Genomic DNA, 21,664 nt, shown 5'->3' with positions numbered 1-21,664 from the left:
CTTTGCAACGGCGGCTGCATAGCGGTCAGAAGGGGGCGTGGCAGGAGCCAGACATCTCGTCCCGGGCTGCGCAGGAAGGAATGCGGTTTTGTCTCTGTCTGCTCGGGCGCCGATACCGACGTTCGAGAGACGTGCGTAGCTCAGCAGTTCTTGAAACATATAATACACAAAGCCTGAAGTCACTTTTTATGTTTTCCGTCGTTCCTTAGTTGCTTCTATATTCCCGTTTGTTCCCCCTTACGCATCTTGCTTTTTATTTGTGACACATCTCCAGCAGGCTGTAACATATTTTGGTTTCAAGTATGAAATAACTGCGCTGTATAATGATAACAGATTTAGTTATTACATTACAGCTTTTTGTTGTTTTTGTGTTGTTAGGCGAGAAACAGCTTTTGTAGCGCAAGTTTCGAAAGGTTGAATTTCTATTTGGTTCTGTTTACGATTTTGTGATTTTTATTGATCGTCCTGGATTTCTACTTAGTTACCGAATGAGGTACCGCTGTGGTTTAGCTAACCGGAGTCACTGTCGGGAAGTCGAGTTTCACATTCCTGTCCGGTCACCCAGATTTAGGTTCTCCGTGATTTCCCAAATCGCTCCAACGAAATGCCAGAATGGTTTCTGTGAAAGGACACAATAAATTTCCATCCTCATCCTTTCGTAATTCGACCTCGTGCTCCGCCTCTAATGACTGCGCTGTCGACGGGAAATTAAACTTGATTCTTCCTTGCTTCCTTTTGTGCTTAATTGGCCTGCGAACGCTAGGATGTCTCATTTATAGCCTTTTTTCGAACAAAATTCAGTTGAACACGGCACTTTTACTCTCCACTCTCTCTCTCTCTCTCTCTCTCTCTCTCTCTCTCTCTCGCTCTCTCTCTCTCTCTGCACGTGTGTGTGTGTGTGTGTGTGTGTGTGTGTGTGTGTGTGTGTGTACTGCATACAGTGCTGCCAACTAACACTGTTCATTTCTCGTTCGTCTTTTTTGTGTTTTGGTGTCTGTATGTAGCTTGGTATTGGTTCGTTTGTCATGTGTGAGCGGTTACACGAACATCTGGACCTCATTTCCAATACACGTGAAGTGGTCTGTTATAATTAGATTGAATGTCTTCATTGAGATACAGATTTCTGGTGGTGAAGATACAAACAACGGAAACATTCACGCATGGTTAAAAAATGGTTCAAATGGCTCTGAGCACTATGGGACCTAACTTTTGAGGTCATCAGTCCCCTAGCACTTAGACCTACTTAAACCTAACTAACGTAAGGACATCACACACATCTATGCCCGAGGCAGGATTCGAACCTGCGACCGTAGCGGTCGCGCGGTTCCAGACTGTAGCGACTAGAACCGCTCGTCCACCCCGGCCGGCTCGCATGGTTAAACAGCGGTGCCCATGAGCCTGAATGTGACCAGCTAAGTGACGCGAACAAAGTGAACAAACTGTGTTACGTATATCAAGAGAGCGCAGGAAGACGAGGCGATCGAGGACCACGGTACCACCCATACTGAGGCATTGAAAGTGTGAATCTAATATTAGATTATGCAGGATTAGTGTTTTAACTCTCCCGAAAATGTGAACCGTCATAAAGAGAAACTTGAAGGAAATTAAATACAAAAATATACCTTTGTGATTTTTCTTTATAAGGGTATTATGCCGTGCTCTAAGGCATGTTTCTGTGTCTAACGTTTCGCCTCCAAGTTCCGGAGACATCATCAGAGGCTATAAAGACCGACATGGTAGTGTCAAACTGAACCAAGCTTAGCGAGGCGAACTGTTTATACGTATCCATGCAATCGCTGGGTAATAACCTCATCAGACCGCTCCCTAAGATCGCAGAGTTGCGACGACGTACGTGATGGGGCTTATAGTATGGAAGAGTTGGCACCATTTGTTTTATTTTGCACTAAGACCTATATAAACGAAACTGCTCGAACAGACCGTAAGGCCCAACACTACCGACCGGCCACCGTGTCATCATCAACAAAGTATCGACCGACCGCCGTGTCATCCTCAGTTCTTAGGCGTCACCGGATGCGGATACATAGGGACATGTCAGCACACTACTCTTCCGGCTGTTGTCAGTTTTCGTGACCGGTGTCGCTACCTATCAGTCAAGTAGCTACACAACTGGCCTCACAAGACTGAGTACACCCCGCTTGCCAACAACACTCGACAGACCTGGACAGTGCCCCCCATCCAAGTACTAGCCAAGCCCGACAGCGCTTAACTTCGGTGATCTGACGGAAACCGGTGTTACCACTGTGGCAAGGCCGTTGGCACTGACGCCTATACCTTGTCTTATTAGCCTCCAGCATTAGGTGACGAAACGTTAGGCGCAGAAACTTTCCACAGAAAGAGGAAACTAGTTGAACGATTATTTCCCGAAAGTGAACAGAAAGCAAATGGCATGAAATGCTCTGTATTAGAAGTGTAATTTTATAAAAAGTAACGCAGAGAGCTTTCAAAGGTGACATGTAGCATGTTTTGTAAAGACAGCGCATTTTGGATCATCGGTGTTAATCTATTATCTGCGCTATCGCGGGTTCGCATTAATCCTGATAATCTGAAGCTTGTTGTACTTGTAATAATATACATTGTAGGATAACCTGTACTTCAACTACAAATTAGTGTAACAGGCCCTGAAGTCATTTAGAAATAGCAATACGGCTGTACCGGGTGTAAAAAAAGTAATCCATATTTTGAGAGATGGCAATGTGGGTCAAACAGACAAAAATGTCCATTTAACATGTGCACTGGCGATGCAGGCCAAACAGACAAAAATGACCAGCACACATGGACAGCAATGACCACTTACGAGCAAGGACCACTTATCCATCTTTGCTACCGTGAAACACTGTTCTTCAACAGCAAGCTCTTTGCTATTACGAACGACATACAGAATGTAGTAAACAAATGATACGACATTCCTCCGTTACTTCCTGTGGATGCAGTATGCTGTACACATCTGTTTGAGTTTTTACTCTAATTCGTAAACACAGTTCTGGGTATGTGCTATTCGTACATTAGTTCTAATGGAATCCGTTCGTCTTTTGATAAGCGCCCTAGTCACAAAACACAGCTGAATAACTGAACAGATGGTATCCTGCGTTCTGGATACTTTTCAGATTATAGGACACATGGTCGACGGTTGCTACCATTTGCCACATGATGTTTGCCATTTCTCCTGTGGAATAGTAGGCTTCCGCTATGCAGGTAAGCACAAATATAAAACTACAAAGTAAAAGCATTTTACAAATTTACCAAAACACAAGCAGTGAGACGCCCTTAGCGCCCCACGGTTGAGAGTGGGGATGAAAAGGGGTGGGTTCCATTAAAGTATAGGTTGGAGCATAAGCTCGTAGCGTTTATCCATAAATTTAAGACACACTTAACACGGACTTTAGTCACCAGTAATACAGTATGTTCTCCTTCACTGTTTACAACAGTCTGTCAGCGCTGGGGAACTTTTCCATTTTACGACTGTAGAAAACACGTGATTTTGCGGTAAAGAACTCGTCAAATCATGTTCGGAGTGCATTTTCAGCTGAAAAGGAAGTTTCTTGAAGGCTGTTCGACAGAAATCGGAAAAGGTGAAAATATGAGGGCGCAAGATCGGGTAAATAAGGTGAGTGCGGAATGACTTCCCAGTCCAACTGTTGTATAGTGTTTTTTGTCAGTCTAGCAGAATGCAGGCGAGTGCTATGTGAAGTAGTATCACTTCGCGCAGATTTGTTCTTGGACTGCGCCTGCAAGACGTCACAGTTGTTGACAATAAATGTCAGCAGTGGTGGTTACACCTCGGAGAAGCAATTCACAGTACACCACACCGTCGCTGTTCCAATAGATGCTTAACATTATCTTTTATGGATGTGCAGGTCTTCGTACGAGAAATTGCTGTTTTGTTTGGACTCAGCCATTCCTTTCCTTTCCTTACGTTAGCATATAAGCACCATTTCTCATCACCAGTAACGATAAAGGATAAAAATGGTTGGTGTTGATCACGAGCCAGTTATGGCTCAAAAATGGCTCTGAGCACTATGGGACTTAACTTCTGTGGTCATCAGTCCCCTAGAACTTAGAACTACTTAAACCTAACCAAACTAAGGACATCACACACATCCATGCCCGGGGCAGGATTCGAACCTGCGACCGTAGCGGTCGCGCGGTTCCAGACTGAAGCGCCTACAACCGCTCGGCCATACCGGCCGGACCAGTTATGGCCACCCTCTGATTTTTGTGATTTTGGCTTTCATCGTGCATTACCCACACACCCAATTTCTGAAGCTTCCCCACTGCATGAAAATGCCGCACGATGTTGCAGTGATCACAGTTCATCATACTCGCCAGTTCTCGAGTACACTGACGTGGATTAATGCGTTTATACGATCTTCATTACACCCCGAAGGTCTTCCTGGACGCCGAGCGTCACTAATGTCAAAACGGTCCTCCTAAAACGAGAAAAACAATATCTTGCCGTCTTCTATCCAGTGGCATTATCCCCATACACGGCAAAAATGTTACTGGCTACCTCTGCTACTGTCAACCCTCTATTGAACTCAAAGACAGGAATATGTCGGAAATGTTTCGATTTCTCCACTTGGCACTCCACTATCTGTGGTCCACAGCTCCATTCACAAACTCCAAATAACAAAATGACAATGTGTAAACTCTAATAATGACAGGGAACTACAAACAAAAAATGACAATAGATAATTAAACCCATATCAGCCGGAATTCCGCCTTACCAAACAAAAACGCTAAGAACTTATGCACCAGACCGGAGTGGTTTCAACCTAATGTATTATATACATCATTCATTATTTCTATGCACATACTTTCGGAGAAGACACTCCTTCTACCCCTATGGATATAGTCGGAGATGAAGTGATGACATGTAAAAATGGCAAAAGTACCTGTTCGACTTATTACTTATGTCTGGTTAACTTGGAATACTTTAAAAGTACGAAGCCAAGCCTGTCTCTTATTTGTGTTGCTCAGTGCAACAACCAAGTTGCGAAAATGAACACAGTAGCTAGCAAATAATTTTGTTAACGTGTTGCGGGACGCAACGGCATGCCACTCTGGTGAATATCACATATTTGACGTCGGCATTGGAGACGCAGGGTGTGAAAGAGCGAAGAACGTAACAGTCGCCTGGGAGGGTCCGTTTCCCTCAAAACGTCAATATGCCTCAAACGAAATGGAAATTTATCGATCAAATTCAACGAAAATCAAAAAACCAAATTATTGCCAATGAATGGTTTATGCGCTGTGGATGATTATAGAAGTCACATAACACAACAATAAAGAATTAAAAAACATTATTTTTCATATATTTACCAAGGAAAATCGTCCAACAGCCGTATGTTTTGGGAAGTTATTTTATTTACAAAACTAGTTTTGACATCTCAATAACGTCATCATCAGGCTCCTATGCACTCTATGCACAGACAATCAGATACATAGATACTTCGATACTGGAGCCATCAGTACCCGGATTCCGTAAATTCGTTTTTGGAGTGTGAGAATTGTTACTTCGACGACTTGTTGTTGAGCCGTCCATACTAATAGCTCCAGTATACAAGTGTCGATGTATATGTCTATACACAGAGTGCTTAGGGGCTTGCAGATGACATTATTGAGGTGCCGAAACTGGTTGTCTAAATAAAATAAATTCCCACAATATACGGCTGTTTAACGATTTTCCTTGGTATATAATTGACAAGCCGGTATCCTGATTCCACAACGGACCAGCAGAGATCGTCGATTGTACAAGTGAACCCAACGAAATTTACATTTCTTTTCCGCAGTGAAAAAAGTAGGTATTGTCAAACGTTGCAAAATATGTTCTTACGCGCTGTTGGGTACAAGGAGATTAAATCGATAGAAAATTGTTAAGAAATGCAGGAAGGAGGCTATCAACGAAATATGTTAGATAGCTGCATTGTCTAGCAGAACTTTTCTATAAACCGCTAACTGTAGCTCTACTAGAAGTTGACTGGTTAGTCAACGAAATTCTGCGGTACTTTCTCACTTAAACTAGCCTTTCATATGTGGTTTAATGGAGAAAGAAGCATACGTAGAGACATTTTCACTTTATAGATCAACGAATTTTGTGTTAATATTATCCAATCTGATAACTATGTTCCAGCATCAGTACCAGGAATATCAACCTAATCTAAACAGTTCTACAACACTACAACATTGAACTATCGACAGAAGATTCCAAGAAACAAGTGAAATGATTTTACGACAAAAGAAAAGCAAGCAAAAATAAAAGCTAAAAGAGACATAGGAGCGACTAGAACTTCGTACTCCATTACCACGTAATCAAATCAACATCAGAATGTTGTTCAACGGCAAGATAGCAAAACCATTCGCGAAGAGGACTAATTATCTCAGCGGCACTAATCTTTCAAACCAAGGCGCGCGGTTCCTTACAGGGGTTCCTTCTGCTCTTTGAGAAAAAAAAAGTTTATACATATTTCGACTTTCTGCTTGGCAAAATTTAATTCGCATATTCTTTATGACGTTAACGGCGTATCCGAACGTGGTACATCATTGACCAACAATCTGGTTTCCACTGTTTCTCGAGACATTATTCAACTGCGGCTATTGCTCGTTCTAGGAGATATGTCTTTCATGGTGTACACGTAAATATTTCAAGCCTGAAATTAATAGTAAATTAGACCTCAAAAATAAAATTTATAATCTACTCCGCGAAAAAGAACGTTATGTCATGATGCTGTTGCCTTAATATCATTCTGACGACGTTACTTTCGTTATTAAACTCAAATGAATAAACGCTGTGCGTATTTCAATTTGCAGTGTGCTTCAAGAATGTTGGTCCAATCACAACTTGTTTATTTCGGTAACTGGGCACGCGAGAAACTCTTGTTCAATCACCTTTCTCAGTTCCAACATATCGAATTCCAGCAGAAGATAACAAATGAGAACAGAAAATAAAAACTCATTTGAAAGAATGTTTGTATAAATCTATCGTAACACTTTCACATGTAAACGCACCACGTTGTTTTGGCGTCGATGTTTTGCAACATAAAGACAGAAACAGCTAAGCAGTCGTGACAAACTATGCGCGAAACGAGAAATCAGAGATGGCGGAATCGTAAATATTTTTACGCAGAAACATAAATGTCTCTGACATGTCACGTGACCACTCCACTGCCATCAGAGAGGTTGGGACGGAAGTGAAACTCTTAAGTTGTACAAGTAAATGAATGTACTTCAAAATAATACATTAAGCGGATGACGTTGCACGTTTGTTGCGTTGATAACGCACTGCATCTATAGGATGGACTATGCAAGCAAAAATACTTTGTGGTAGATAAGCAGACGTAAATTCAACAAATGGACAGGTCGATTCTTTTATACAGCAGTATTTATTAGAAACACTAGTACTACATCCGATCATAACTCAAAGTAAGTTATGCATTAACAATATAATCTTCTTCGAAACGGTGCCTTGGCCGAACCTAATTGATTTTATGACTCAGGAGTAATTCCTGCACGGCATTTGTCTTATAACTGTACACATTCGTACATGTAACAGAGTTAATTTAGTGATGTTCAGTGTTTAACATTTGTGATGACACTAAATTTCCTGGAATAAATATTCAGAAGACATAGCACTAAATGACAGCCAGAGGCATCAGAATATGAAAATTCAAGTTACTCATAATGAAAAATACAAGTTTCTTTGAACGTAAATTGAAAAAACTAACAATCTTGTTTTGGAAGATGAGGTGCAGGACGTGAAAGGTGAAAAGAACACTGCTGGCATTACCGATGATAGTAACGTCTAGAATTTGTATTAAAACACACAATTGCTGTGAGGACATAGGAGACTGAAATGGTCGGAGAAGGAATCTAACGAGAGGCTTTTAGTGGAAAGAATGAACTGAAAATAACATTAAAGAAGAAGTCTTGTCTAGTCAGTGAAATTTGCTTTACAGCTTCAAAGCGCTTGAAGAAAAAAATGAACATCAAAGTAAGTGATGTAAATCAAAGGCGTACCTGGTGTGAAGAAGGTGTGACACGTCTGTACTACACCGTGTATCCAAGCGATCTACATCTACATCTACTCTACCCCGCAAATCACACTTAAGTGCCTGGTACAGAGTTCACAGAAGGTGAAGACGTAAAAGAAAGAAAGCAGATGAATAATAGTCTTGCATACCACAATATTAGAAAGGAATACAAAGTTGGACTTATTACAGATATCTAAAACGGATCGTCAACAACAATATCCAAAATATTGTCATTTGGGGTGCTGAGTCGTAAGTTCATAGAAGCTGTAAACGATGCCAGATTGAGACAGAAACTTAAGTTCAATTATTGGTATTCTTTTCACAGTTACCAACATTTTTACCTAGTGATAAAAAAGAGAAGGCTCCAGAGATAGCGACTGAAATCGTACTTCCTGTCATAGGCTCACTATATAGAAAGACATGACACACTTCTTTTGAAAAGGAAAATTTCTTGTCAGTACGTAGCTGAAAAAGAGAATCACTTTAAACCCATCCTTCAGAGAAGCAAAGATGCAGGAAGCAAATTTGAGAATTACGGATCTACTTTTGTCTTATTGTAAGAGTCTCTTTGCACTGAAAACTGATATTGTCAGTAATCACCTGGCGATTGCAGCGGCGAAAACTGGTGATTACTTGTAAAGCACTGTTACCAACTTTGTTTTCTTTTTTTACATGTTAGTATGCGTACTTCTCTCCCTATTATTTTAATCCTGCTACTATTATTTAACTCCCGAGGCTGAGCAGCCTCGACAAGAAAGTGAAAGAACTTGGTGTAAGACGTATGTCTAACTTCTCCACCCACTGAAAATTTTTTCTGTCTCATTTCCTCTACTGTTATTCTTAGAGTACAGGTGCGAGTACAGTAATGTCACGTCATTCACAACACACACAGACATGCACATATAAATTTAAAATAGTTCAAATCCCCAGCTTGCAACCAAGGATTCTGGGAGATTTTTCTTCATTATAAGGCAAATACGGAACTAACAATCCCGTGCCATTTACTCCTAATTGGCCTGTGTCTCACTACCAGCTCGTTTCGTAACTGGCCGAGAGAACCGTGACTCTGTGACGAGCAGAACCTCACACAGCCTACACCCCCTCCCGCTTCCTCCCCACTCTCTCCCTCTCTCATGCGGTCGATATGAGTGCACAGATGCGAGGAGTGGTACGCAAGCCTATTAGAACGAAGTAAATGCGCAACAACAGAAGCTAACAATGCAGAGTGTTCATAAACACACATTCATCACTTTATGACGCGCGTAACATAACTGGTACGCATTACCCTTCCTTAGTGAGTACGATAAGGCTACGCCTTTTCGACCCAGTAGATGGAGTAGCCACATTATGCGAAGCATGCAAATCAGTTCAGCTTTCTTTCACATTAACAACCTAACTTCGTCAACTGCCAGAGAGGCCGCTTTATTGGCGTATGTCTTAAAAGTTTGTTCTGGTAAGTCCTCTGCCATTGTTTGCTGTGTCAAAATTCAGCGCCCTTTACAAGTTTTGCTCAGAATGAGATGACGACATCTGTCTTGGTTACACCGATAAATAAATGCAGTTTTAGAAAACAATATCAGAGCTAATAAAGAACAAAAACTGGTCATTGAAACTTGAGAATTACATAGTTTTCCGCTAGGAGCTCGGAATAACTTTTTTATAAAAAAAAAAAAGAAAAAAAGAAAACCACTTTGGAATGGACAAGAGTACGTCATATCATCTAACGACTGTTTTAATGTAGCACACACCTATAATCAATCGCGAAAGCAGTACGTGATACAAATAGCTCGAGCGTGTTGAAGGGATAATGTTAGGAGACAAATAAAAAACCTTCAAGTACAGTTTTCCGACCAAGAACAGCAACATTCTGCGCAGTAGGAATCTTTCGATCAGCAGATGAATTAAGGTTATTCTGAAAGTCATCTTGGTACTTCTGGTTAGCATTGCAGTTGAACGATGACTAGTGGAATATTATCATGACGTCTGGCCAAAGAAAATCCCATGTATTTTTATTTTTTGTTTAACATTGGCCCACAGTTGCACTGCAACGTACGTGTGGATGATTCTGTGCAGTCTAGCCAACCTAACCGATGAGAGGCGGTGGATTTCGTAAGTGTGAAGAAAGTGACAGGACCAAGAGAATAGTGAGCCGACAGAAAATTGATTTCGAATCTATGCATTCGAAGTAGAAAATAAATTATCGTCGTCATATTTGCAGCTATGTGTTAAAAATATCAGCTGCCTATTGAGGTATGCGATGGAAACTGAGAGTACTTACATATGCAACTGTGTCGTAAAATTACAGAAACTCGTAATTTTAAACGTACCCAGTATACAAACGTTATGGATAAGAAGACTGAAACATTCATTCTCAAACTGTGTAATTTCCACAGGTGAGGCAACTATTCACGTCAATGAGTGCGCATATTTTCCGCATTTGAGCTTTTAGAGTAACCAACGAGATGGCCGAGTTCGTGCGCACGTCAGGTGGAGTCAGTAACATTCACATTATAAGGGTGCTTTCTTCATATAACACACACAGTTTACGGAAATTCGGCTGTTTAGATGTGTTGCAATGTTCGTTTTCTCACAAACCGAGAAAGATTGTTTTCTATCAGGATGGCGCAACACGAAGATGTAATGCTACTAAGGAAATATTGATCGAAGAGAATCCTTTGTTTACCTACTCGGAGCCCATACTTCAAATCATTTTATTTTTCTCTCCTGGAGCTATGCAAAGCTGTCGTAGAACAATGCGACCTACTGCTATGGTCACACCCAAACTGGACAGATATAGATTGTCTCCTAGGTGTATTTATTGCTACAAATGGTGGCCAAGATTTAGTACTAAAAGTGAGAAAAAGCGCTCCTTATTTACACATGCAAATGTTTGTGCATGTAAGTTGACTTCATTATTTAGCAGTTTCTGTATCACACCTCGAAACCTATGCTTAGAATGCTTCCACTGCACATTCTTACGAAAGAACTTCCACATAAAGGAGACGCGGTTGGAGTTGTAATGAACAGAGACATAACTGAGCACTTAGACACTTGTGGAACACAACAGTTGGCCAACGAATTGCAAAACTTCCGTGGAAGGACAATGCCACGGACACACCCTAAATGGACAGAGACAGAATACGCGCTAATTGTCTGTCGTTCAACAATTGGTGGTCAAGATTTAGTACTAAAAATGGAAAAACACTCTTCTGATTTACATACAACAATTTATTACGTCGTTTATAAGCTGGCTTGATCTTCTACTAAACCTTGAAAAGTACGCTGAAATCTTTTTACTGCACATCCGAATAAAGAAAGGTGTATGTAAAGTAAGACGCAGAAGGGGTGGTAGCGAAACAGAGAATATGTGATAAGGGCACTGAAATTGACACTTGCGGAACACAGCAATTGGCCAGCGAATTCCAGAAAGACATCCTCGTCAACAGCGCTCAAGTGCTTCCCAGGAAGCTAACAGAGAAGATAATCAGCGACACAGACAGGACGTAGTGCTTTGTGTGTACTTACGCGCGGCGGCAGGTCCTTCATGGCAGTGCGCCGCTGGCAGCTCGCTACTAGCGCCCGTCCTACGCGCACCAGTGACTAGCGAGCGCTCAGCCCTGCAGATCAATGTTGCGCCAGCGGCAACGCCACAACTAGAATACACCGCCAGGCAGCTCTGCCGTCGCCCCGAGCTCACCCGTGCGCCTGCGCATCGACTTTCCGCTCTCGCCGCTGTTCAACTATCGTGAATTCCACTCGACCAGTCGCCGAGCACCAGCCGTCAGCGTGAATGTCCCTTTAACTGTCCCTTTAACTGCCTGCGATAAGCGACCAGTTCGCTACTGCAGCAACGCATTGACCAGCTGTATATGACGCAATATTCAAACAACCACATTCTGCAAAGATTACGCATATTATCCTAAGGTATAACAGTGACCGTCTTGCAAATTCTTTTTTATTGTGTACTAGCTGTATCCGGTGTGAGCTGCAAGGGAAGAAATAAAGTGTCTCATTTTATACTCGTAATCTGTTTATTGAACTGATTTTCGATACACATTATTTCTGGTTTCTCCGTCTGGTACTTACACGAATAAGTTGACAGTAAATACTACCTATTGCGTTCGTCAAAACTACGTACAAAATATTTTACTGTCATTAAATACACAAAGTCGCGTCACTCCATGGCGCGAAACTGGTTTCCGTTTGACACCTGGAGGAACAGTAGCGCTCCAAGCGGTGAGAAAGCAGACATATACCTGCGTCTTAAGGACAATGTTTGTTACGTTTTGTTTTCCATGCGTTAGTAAATTACTAAGCGGCATAAACTATCGTGAAAGAACTGTAAGAACAGTTAAATCTCATTGATTCAGTAACATGAACTACAACTTACTCAGGAAGATATACTACTACTTTCGAATATCTGCGTAACTGCAGTTTACTCCACTGAAAGCAAAAGAATATAAAGCAATATTTTGTCATATTTTTCTATTGTTATCTGGTCTTATTATGATATTAACTTTCCATGACACGTGAAAATTTTTTATGACGTCTAATGATTCGCCCATTCTCAATGCTTCACTTGACTTTCTACTAGATGAATATTTTTGTAAATGTAAATACTTTTGCTTCAAAAGCCTGTATGTTGAAGGTTCTTGCCGTTTGTGCTTCAGACGTAGCAACTATTTTGGAATTGGTTGCTTCTGTGTGGGGAAACAGCTTTATTTTCTTTGTCTTTTTATTATCGGTTTCCTTTCAGCTACAGTTGTGGTGGCCTATTTTGGACGTTAAAGAATGTAGGTATTACATTTCATATAGGTTTCCTACGTTCACTGATTTGTATGAAATTTTAGCGAACAAAACTTCGTGTTGTTGGTTAGATACACGACATCTTCTTGCAATGCTTCAGGTCTTCTGGTGTTTACTTGCAATTTTTTGTTATGAAGTTGTTTAGTACATATATCTACGTTACAGGAGAATCGGAAATAACTGTTTGTAAGGTGCTGTTTCATCCCTCCCATGCTTCTTAGGAAACTAAGGAATGGCTAATGGACTGTCAATGTTTAGTTATTGTCGATTTTTGTTGCATGAAATACGCTCCCTATTGCATAATCTATCCTATGAATCAATATAAACGATATCATTCACACCCATGTGATATTACATTCAGAAGCGTCGCTTGCTGGCCGCTTGGAATGCTGCTATCGCAACAGATAACAAAAAACAGACGGAGTGTCGCAACTGCTAAGTTAGACTGTGATTAACCACTAAATACCACAGACCATATATAACATTAATCACGCATGTCACAATCTCTCCCGTGTTAAGGCTTGAAACCAACATCTAATTCACGAGACTCGGGGCAGGAAGACGAGTACCTGTCATTATGTGCTGCGTGAAGTGAGCTGACAGTTACAGTTTTTCTCAATTATAGCTAAATTTAGGCATTCATTTTGGCAATTGAACGAACTGTAGCACTACTGTTACACATGTAATAGTGCAGTTAACCTAGTTTCTCCGGAATTCCTGGTAATAAAGCAACGGTTATCGTTTATACATGTGATCAGGTTGAAACGCATTGACAGCTATTTTTAACAAGCGACAGAATAACTGTTTTTTGGTGAATAATTTTATTTTATTTTTATTTATCTATTTATTTTGTACTGTGAATTCTAGTAGTTCACCGCTTCCACAGGTTTGGAAGACAAAATAACATTTTCGCACGCAGTATTACTTTTCTAACGATTCTGTAAGAATATGTGTGAAATGTTTTAGTACGCATTGTAAGAAAGAAAATTCGCTTATGTGCATAACATCAGGTATTTACACAAAATAAGCAGATAATTTTCTGACTTTTGCTTAATCCAGTACAGATACCGAAACCACATCAAGAACAGAAGTGTAATATATTACATTACGTTGATTATACTTGTGTAGTGATTTACATATTAATAATATGTCGTCTCAAGAACCTTAGTCACCCATCACGTTTTACATCCATGGACCAAATCCATCCCAACTTGCAACTCATGTAAATAGCTCTACAAGGATTTTGAAATAGTGAAACAGTTCCCCTTCACAACTGAGATTTTCATCCGTTTGTGAAGTGTGTAGGGTCAAAAGAAGACTTCTCTGGGCATATACGAAGGACATTAATTGTGCTGTTAATACAAAACACTAAATCTGATCTATAACGAAATTACACTGTAGATGGGGAACTTTGTGGGATGTGGGATCAGTCAAGATCTACAGTAACATCAAGCAAATTGTAGTCAATCTGAATTAACATTAATGTGCTTACGTCTGTACTGCATAGTTATATTCATACATAAAGTAGCTAATTAATTGAAGTACAAAGAAAGAGTCTTGCTTGTAGTACATTACTATTTAACATGCAAGCTGACAACATACATTCGTATCTACCAAATAACCAACAGAACTTTTTAATTATTGAATCTAGATTTTCAAGAACTAAAAGGAGTAGTTAATTTGAGCATAGTTTTACTTTGAGTTGATAGAAATTCCCTATTTCTTGCTTTGTGTTAGATGGGATCTTGCTGAATATCAAACGTTTGCAGCAGAATTCATTACTCCTCTTGGAACACTGGACAAGAATGCAAAGTGCACATGAAAATGATTTTGATTCCTTGTATTGTGTTAAGCACATCACAATCCAGCAGAAACTTGTTTCTGTTGTCAGGTTGAAAAACTAGTAAGTAGTACTAGTATTGGGGAGTAAGAATACCAAGAGCCTTAAAAAGCATTCTGCGCTATGTGTGGTTATCTGCTTTACACAATAATCTTGCTGCCCACTGTGTACTACACGTGCCCACATACTTTATTTATTTAAAGTGCCCTGTCCCGGAGGATTCATTTAGAGCCGAATCAAAATATGTCAACATCAGTGCCCAACCTCCCGCCCAACAAAAAAACATTTACATGGACATCAATGTACACTGTAAACATTTTATATAAACATTAATCAAGCTTGATACCACTGTGTCTGTCTTAATATTATTGTGTACTTCCCATAGGTGAACTGCACTCTCGGAAGAATAAAGTAAACAGCATTTTTAACAGGATCATTATCAGTTTCGTAACTTCCTTAGGATCTGCAATAGACTACATTATGTGTGTTAAGATTGCACCTTTTCCTGGTAAAGGGTCAGGGGGGGCGGGGGGATTACATTTCTGATGACAGCATTTTCACATTCACACCTGATGTCAAAAAGTTGAACAGAATTCTCAAATCAGCAGTTAACACAAAAGAAAAATGAAAATACTGATGGTTGCAATACAAGCACTTAATTAATAACAGAAAAACAGCACTTTTGCAAATCTTCTATCTTTGTACTGTGGAAATATATTACTGTGTCACTTAACACAGATCTTGTAGAATCAACTTGATTTAATCCAGTTCTTGCTGCAGTGGAAACTCTGTATGAGGGGAAAGAAAAAAAACTGTGCGATCATGTCAAAAATTAAAATGATAACACAGTTTTAAGGCACAGAAAGTTGGAAAATGTTATTCTGAATTACACACTGAAACAAATATAAGGCATTAATTTCTCACTTGTCAGCAACAGATTTTATGAAAAATACAGATGAGGTCTACAGAATGGGACTCAAATTCATTAATTTATTTCAAACAAACAAACACAAAAACTACAGTTTAGCTGCAGCTGTCACCACATGCATCTGTAATTGTATTTTCAAGACAATCACAAAATGACTGATTATTAAACAACAGAGAGCATCGCTTCAATATGTAGCCTTATTTTACAATACTCTACAAGTGCAGCTTTTTTTCAGTTGATGGGTGCGCTTATGAAGGGCAAGACTGTTTGAAACAAGTTTATCCAGCTGAAAGAAGACATCATTCCTTCTGCCCTGAAAAGGTGAGGTAACCAATTTTTTAAAAGAGTTTCTCGTATTAAAAATGGACATTTGTCTGATAGTTGCTGTTTCACTTTGCACAAATAAATATAATCATTGGATATGATGGATAAGCCACTCCTCTTTTTTCTGTTCAAGGTCTAGTACTAGATATTTTACAACATAGTGAAATTTCCCAAATGTGGCACTCCAGTTTTTTTGTAGTTTGCTACTCATCTGATAATCTGATCACATGCCCATCCTATTTTACATGCCGTTTCATCACCTGTTCGGTGATGTAAATGGGAGTTTTCATTTGCTTCCTGATTTCTTTATTGGGAATCTGCTCTCGCTTTGATACTCTAAAATCTCTTCTCAAAATATCCATTACTACGGCTTCAAGTCTTGCTCTGTCTTTTACGTCATTTCCCAGGACTCCATTTCATATAAACAAACGTTTTGTATTATTGATTCATATAACCTTTGTTTGCTTTTTCGTATTTTATGTGGTCAGTCGATGGAGTTCGGCTTTTTAATTGCTTATATAGCTTGTGTTGTCTTCTTGTTTACTAGAATCCTAATCTGAGATTAAAACTCCCTGATATTAATAATTCTGAACTGCCTCAATAGTATTCCCATCTATTACAATGTCATCTTGTTTCATTTCTATAAAGAGATATTTTATTTTATTTCTCTGATAATGGAACAAAGTTTATTTTGTTTGTAGTTATTGAAATTTTTCTGCGTTTCAGGTCCCCTATTACGAAAAAGCTGTCCATCGCAGTGTGTACTTTTATTTAGATGTGTGAAATTTAAAAATGTTTTAAATAATAATTAATATAACAAAATTAGGTCTAAAACAGTTTTTTGTCTGTTTTTATCAGCTTAATTTTTTCTACATTGATGGGTTGTTGAACTGTGTAGCGCCCTTTTTATGTCACAGTATGTTCGTAACTTGTGATCTACACTTCACTGATGTTACTACGACTTTGGTTGTAGATTTTACAAATTACTTAATCTATTAATAAAACTTTTTATCCAAAAATATTTTGCAACTGTTTTTACAGTTACTTACAGATAGTTTCGAAATATCCGTTCTCTAACTGTAAGTAATCGCTGCATAGAGTCACGAAATGATTTCGTGCAGCAAAACTGTGTTTATGGCGAAATAAATTAGTTAAAGCTAAAGTCAGGGTGACATCCGTTAATTGTAGATGACAACTTACCAATATACAGTGATGTAGTTAAGGTCATACGCAATCCAACAACAAAGAAACAACAGACAAAAACTACTTTAGACCTAATTTCGCTAGAGTAATTATTGCTTAAAATTTGTTTACATTTTACCCAGCTAAATGAAACTATCCACTGACGATGCCATGAAGGTGCTATAACATGTTAAGGCATATTAAAAAAGAAAACATAGTTGTTTGACTTATAGGTGGATGGGAAACCCAGTAATTCTGTCTGTAAACACTGCTACCGCTAGAGCCTCCAACTAAATAACGAGTAATGCAGGAATTTTGTTAGAATAGCATGCTGGATAAATGAAAATGCCCCGCTTTTAATGCGAGTAACAGAGTGTAATTTTTTCCCAAATCGGAGACATTTTGAGCCTGAGGCTAAAAACTCTTTCCATGAGCTGCTTGAAGATCACAACAAAATATTGCTTCTATCACAGTGTATAAAATTAGATTTAACGAAGCAATTTGGAAGGACTTTTCCACAAATTAGATCCTACTTTAAGAACATTTCTTTGTAATTTCACTTCATTAGTCAAGAAAAATTGAAAAATGGTATTTTTTGTTGGTCCTCAAATTTGTGAAGGACCACAGATCCGAGAAAGAAATAAAATTCACAGAAAAATATGCATGGACTGCCTTCAGCTCTGTTACTAAAAACCTTATAGAGAATAAAAATATCTAGTTTTCAAGAACATCGCCGAAATCATGATGAACAATTTCAATCTACATCTACATTTACACTCCGCAAGCCACCCAACGGTGTGTGGCGGAGGGCACTTTACGTGCCACTGTCATTACCTCCCTTTTCTGTTCCAGTCGCGTATGGTTCGCGGGAAGAACGACTGTCTGAACGCCTCTGTGCGCGCTCGAATCTCTCTAATTTTACATTCGTGATCTCCTCGGGAGGTATAAGTAGGGGGAAGCAATATATTCGATACCTCATCCAGAAACGAACCCTCTTGAAACCTGGCGAGCAAGCTACACCGCGATGCAGAGCGCCTCTGTTGCAGAGTCTGCCACTTGAGTTTTCTAAACATCTCCGTAACGCTATCACGGTTACCAAATAACCCTGTGAAGAAACGCGCCGCTCTTCTTTGGATCTTCTCTATCTCCTCCGTCAATCCGATCTGGTACGGATCCCACACTGATAAGCAAAACTCAGGTATAGGTCGAACGAGTGTTTTGTAAGCCACCTCCTTTGTTGATGGACTACATTTTCTAAGGACTCTCCCAATGAACCTCAACCTCGTACCCGCCTTATCAACAATTAATTTTATATGATCATTCCACTTCAAATCGTTCCTCACGCATACTCCCAGATATTTTACAGAAGTAACTGCTACCAGTGTTTGTTCCGCTATCATATAATCATACAATAAAGGATCCTTCTTTCTATGTGTTCGCAATACATTACATTTGTCTATGTTAAGGGTCAGTTGCCACTCCCTGCACCAAGTCCCTATCCGCTGGATTTCGCTACAATTTTCTAATGCTGCAACTTCTCTGTATACTACAGCATCACCCGCGAAAAGCCGCATGGAACTTCCGACACCATCTACTAGGTCATTTATATATATTGTGAAAAGTAATGCCGGCCGGAGTGGCCTAGCGGTTAAAGACGCTACAGTCTGGAACCGCACGACCGCTACGGTCGCAGGTTCGAATCCTGCCTCGGGCATGGATGTGTGTGATGTCCTTAGGTTAGTTAGGTTTAAGTAGTTCTAAGTTCTAGGGGACTTACGACCACAGCAGTTGAGTCCCATAGTGCTCAGAGCCATTTGAACCATTTTGAAAAGTAATGGTCCCAAAACACTCCCCTGCGGCACGCCAGAGGTTACTTTAACGTCTGTAGACGTCTCTCTATTGATAACAACATGCTGTGTTCTGTTTGCTAAAAACTCTTCTATCCAGCCACACAGCTGGACTGATATTCCGTAGGCTCTTACTTTGCTTATCAGGCCGACAGTGCGGAACTGTATCGAACGCCTTCCGGAAGTCAAGGAAAATAGCATCTACCTGGGAGCCTGTATCTAATATTTTTGATTCTCATGAACAAATAAAGCGAGTTGGGTCTCACACAACCGCTGTTTCCGGAATCCATGTTGATTCCTACAGAGTACATTCTGGGTTTCCAAAAACGACATGATACTCGAGCAAAAAACATGTTCTAAAATTCTACAACAGATCGACGTCAGAGATATAGGTCTATAGTTTTGCACATCTGCTCGACGACCCTTCTTGAAGACTGGGACTACCTGTGCTCTTTTCCAATTACTTGGAACCTTCCGTTCCTCTAGAGACTTGCGGTACACGGCTGTTAGAAGGGGGGCAAGTTCTTTCGCGTACTCTGTGTAGAATCGAATTGGTATCCCGTCAGGTTCAGGTCAGGTCCAATAAGTTGGACTGTAATATGAGAGTAAAAGTTAATCTCCTACACTCACATACTGACTACTTTTATGAATGAATTTAGGTGATTATACTGAGCAGCGTGGAAAAACGCTTCCGCCAGGAGATTAACAAGATGAAGAAGAAGTACCAAGGAAGGCGGAATGAAAGAATGGTGCATGTTGAAGATGGACGGTAAAGATGAATATTTTGCGAGGAAATAAAAAAAGATTAAACTTGAAAATTAAATGAAACAGAGTACGTATTATGTTCCTAAAGAAAGATTTTTAGCATATACCTAAAAATATAAAACAGTAATCACAAAAACAAAGATCTTGATTGATAATTTATTTTTATATTTGTGTTGCAGTTCAAAAATGGTTCAAATGGCTCTGAGCACTATGGGACTTAACATCTGAGGTCATCAGTCCCCTAGAACTTAGAACTACTTAAACCTAACTAACCTAGGAACATCACACACATCCATGCCCGAGGCAGGATTCCAACCTGCGACAGTAGCGGTCGTGCGTTTCCAGACTGAAGCGCCTAGAACCGCTCGGCCACACTGGCCGGCGTGTTTAAGTTACTTAAGTGTGTAAACTGTAAGATCTTGTAATGTGAAAAATTCTGACGTAATAGAAAAAAATTAAAATAATTTTCTATGTCAGCATTATAAATTGATTCCCGAACATCCGTTTTTGAGAAATTATCTGCAAAAACCTTAAAAATTCAAGTTCTTATTATAGAAGATGTTGGGAGTAATAGTTGTGTAGAAATTAAAAGATCAGCACAATTAGGGATGGATGGAGATCGGAGATCTGCATTAAACAAGTCGAATAGTTCATAACTAAAAAAAAAAAAAATAGAAGGAAATCCGACACTTTCATGAAGAATTACTTAAGAGGGTCACCAGTCACCAAGTCTCTGAACAATAAATTGGCTGTTGTTGTGGTCTTCACTCCCAAGGCTGGCTTGATGCAGCTCTCCACGCTGCTCTATCCTGCGTACGCCTCTTCATCTCCGAATAAGTACTGCAACCTACATTCGTCTGAATCTGCTTGCTGTATTTATCTGTTGGTCTCCCTCTACAATATTTACCTCCCACACCTCATTTCAGAACTAAATCGGTGATGCCTTGATCCCTCAGAATGTGTACCATCAACCGATCCTCTCTTTTACTCAAACTGTGCCACAAATTTCTTGAGTCGCCAATTTTGTTCAGTACCCCTTCAATATTTACGCAGTCTACCCGTCTACACTTCATTGTTTTACGGAAGCACCACATTTCAAAAGCTTTTATTCTCTTCTTGTATGAGCTGTTTATCGTCCTCGTTCCACTTCCATACAATCAGAAAATACTTCCTAACATTTAAATCCATACGCGGTATTAACAAATTTCTCTTCTATAGAAACACTTTTCTTGCTAGAGATGCTTTATATTTTATATCCTCCCTACTTGGCCATCGCAAGTTATTTTGTTGCCCAAATGGCAAAACTAATCTACTAATTTTAATGTACCGTTTCCTAATTTAATTCCCTCAACATCACCTGATTTAATTTGACTACATTCCGTTATGCTTGTATTGATTTTGTTGATGTGTATCTTGTATTCTCTTTCCAAGACATTGTTCATTCTGTTCAACTGCTCTTCCAACTCCAAAGCTGTCTCTGACAGAATTACAATGTCATCAATTAGTCACAACCAAATTGATGAAATTATGAAACGAAAAGTTACAAATAAAAATATTGGAAGTGATATGATCACTGTATAACATACTACACAAAAATACTGCATAACATCGTAAACATCGGTTGCCATAATTACACTCCGCCTTGAAACTTAAATACTCGCACAGCTTTCTTTTCTTTTTTTGCGTAACGGTTTGTTGTTGTTGTTGTTGTGGTCTTAATCGTCAGCATTCTTCTGTAGGATCACATTTCGAAAGCTTCTACTCTCTTCCTGTACATGTTTCACTTGTATGTATGGCTACAGCCGGCCGGAGTTGCCATGCGGTTCTAGGCGCTACAGTCTGGAACCGCGCGACGGCTACGGTCGCAGGTTCGAATCCTGCCTCGGGCATGGATGTTTGTGATGTCCTTAGGTTAGTTAGGTTT

At 39.7% G+C, this 21,664-nt stretch overlaps 1 protein-coding gene and 1 pseudogene across 6 annotated transcripts in view; both read right to left on the bottom strand.

Moving 5' to 3' along the window:
* LOC126095104 (uncharacterized) overlaps positions 1-21,664 on the bottom strand; it is a 303,184-nt gene that overhangs the window by 106,134 nt on the left and 175,386 nt on the right. For 2 of the 6 annotated variants that reach the window (XM_049909809.1, XM_049909813.1), the window contains exon 1: positions 11,574-11,727. The exons of the other annotated variants lie outside the window; for them this stretch is intronic. In XM_049909809.1, coding sequence (XP_049765766.1) covers positions 11,574-11,594 — 21 coding nt within the window. In that variant the 5' untranslated portion in view covers positions 11,595-11,727. Of the gene's footprint in view, positions 1-11,573; positions 11,728-21,664 lie in introns of those variants that run through there. 6 annotated transcript variants of the gene reach the window in all.
* On the bottom strand, positions 2,158-2,278 carry LOC126096155 (5S ribosomal RNA; annotated as a pseudogene).

This window comes from Schistocerca cancellata, chromosome 8 (genome assembly GCF_023864275.1).
Source record: "Schistocerca cancellata isolate TAMUIC-IGC-003103 chromosome 8, iqSchCanc2.1, whole genome shotgun sequence".
Classification (NCBI taxonomy): Eukaryota; Metazoa; Arthropoda; class Insecta; order Orthoptera; family Acrididae; genus Schistocerca; species Schistocerca cancellata.
This window is presented reverse-complemented; position numbering and strand designations above follow the sequence as displayed.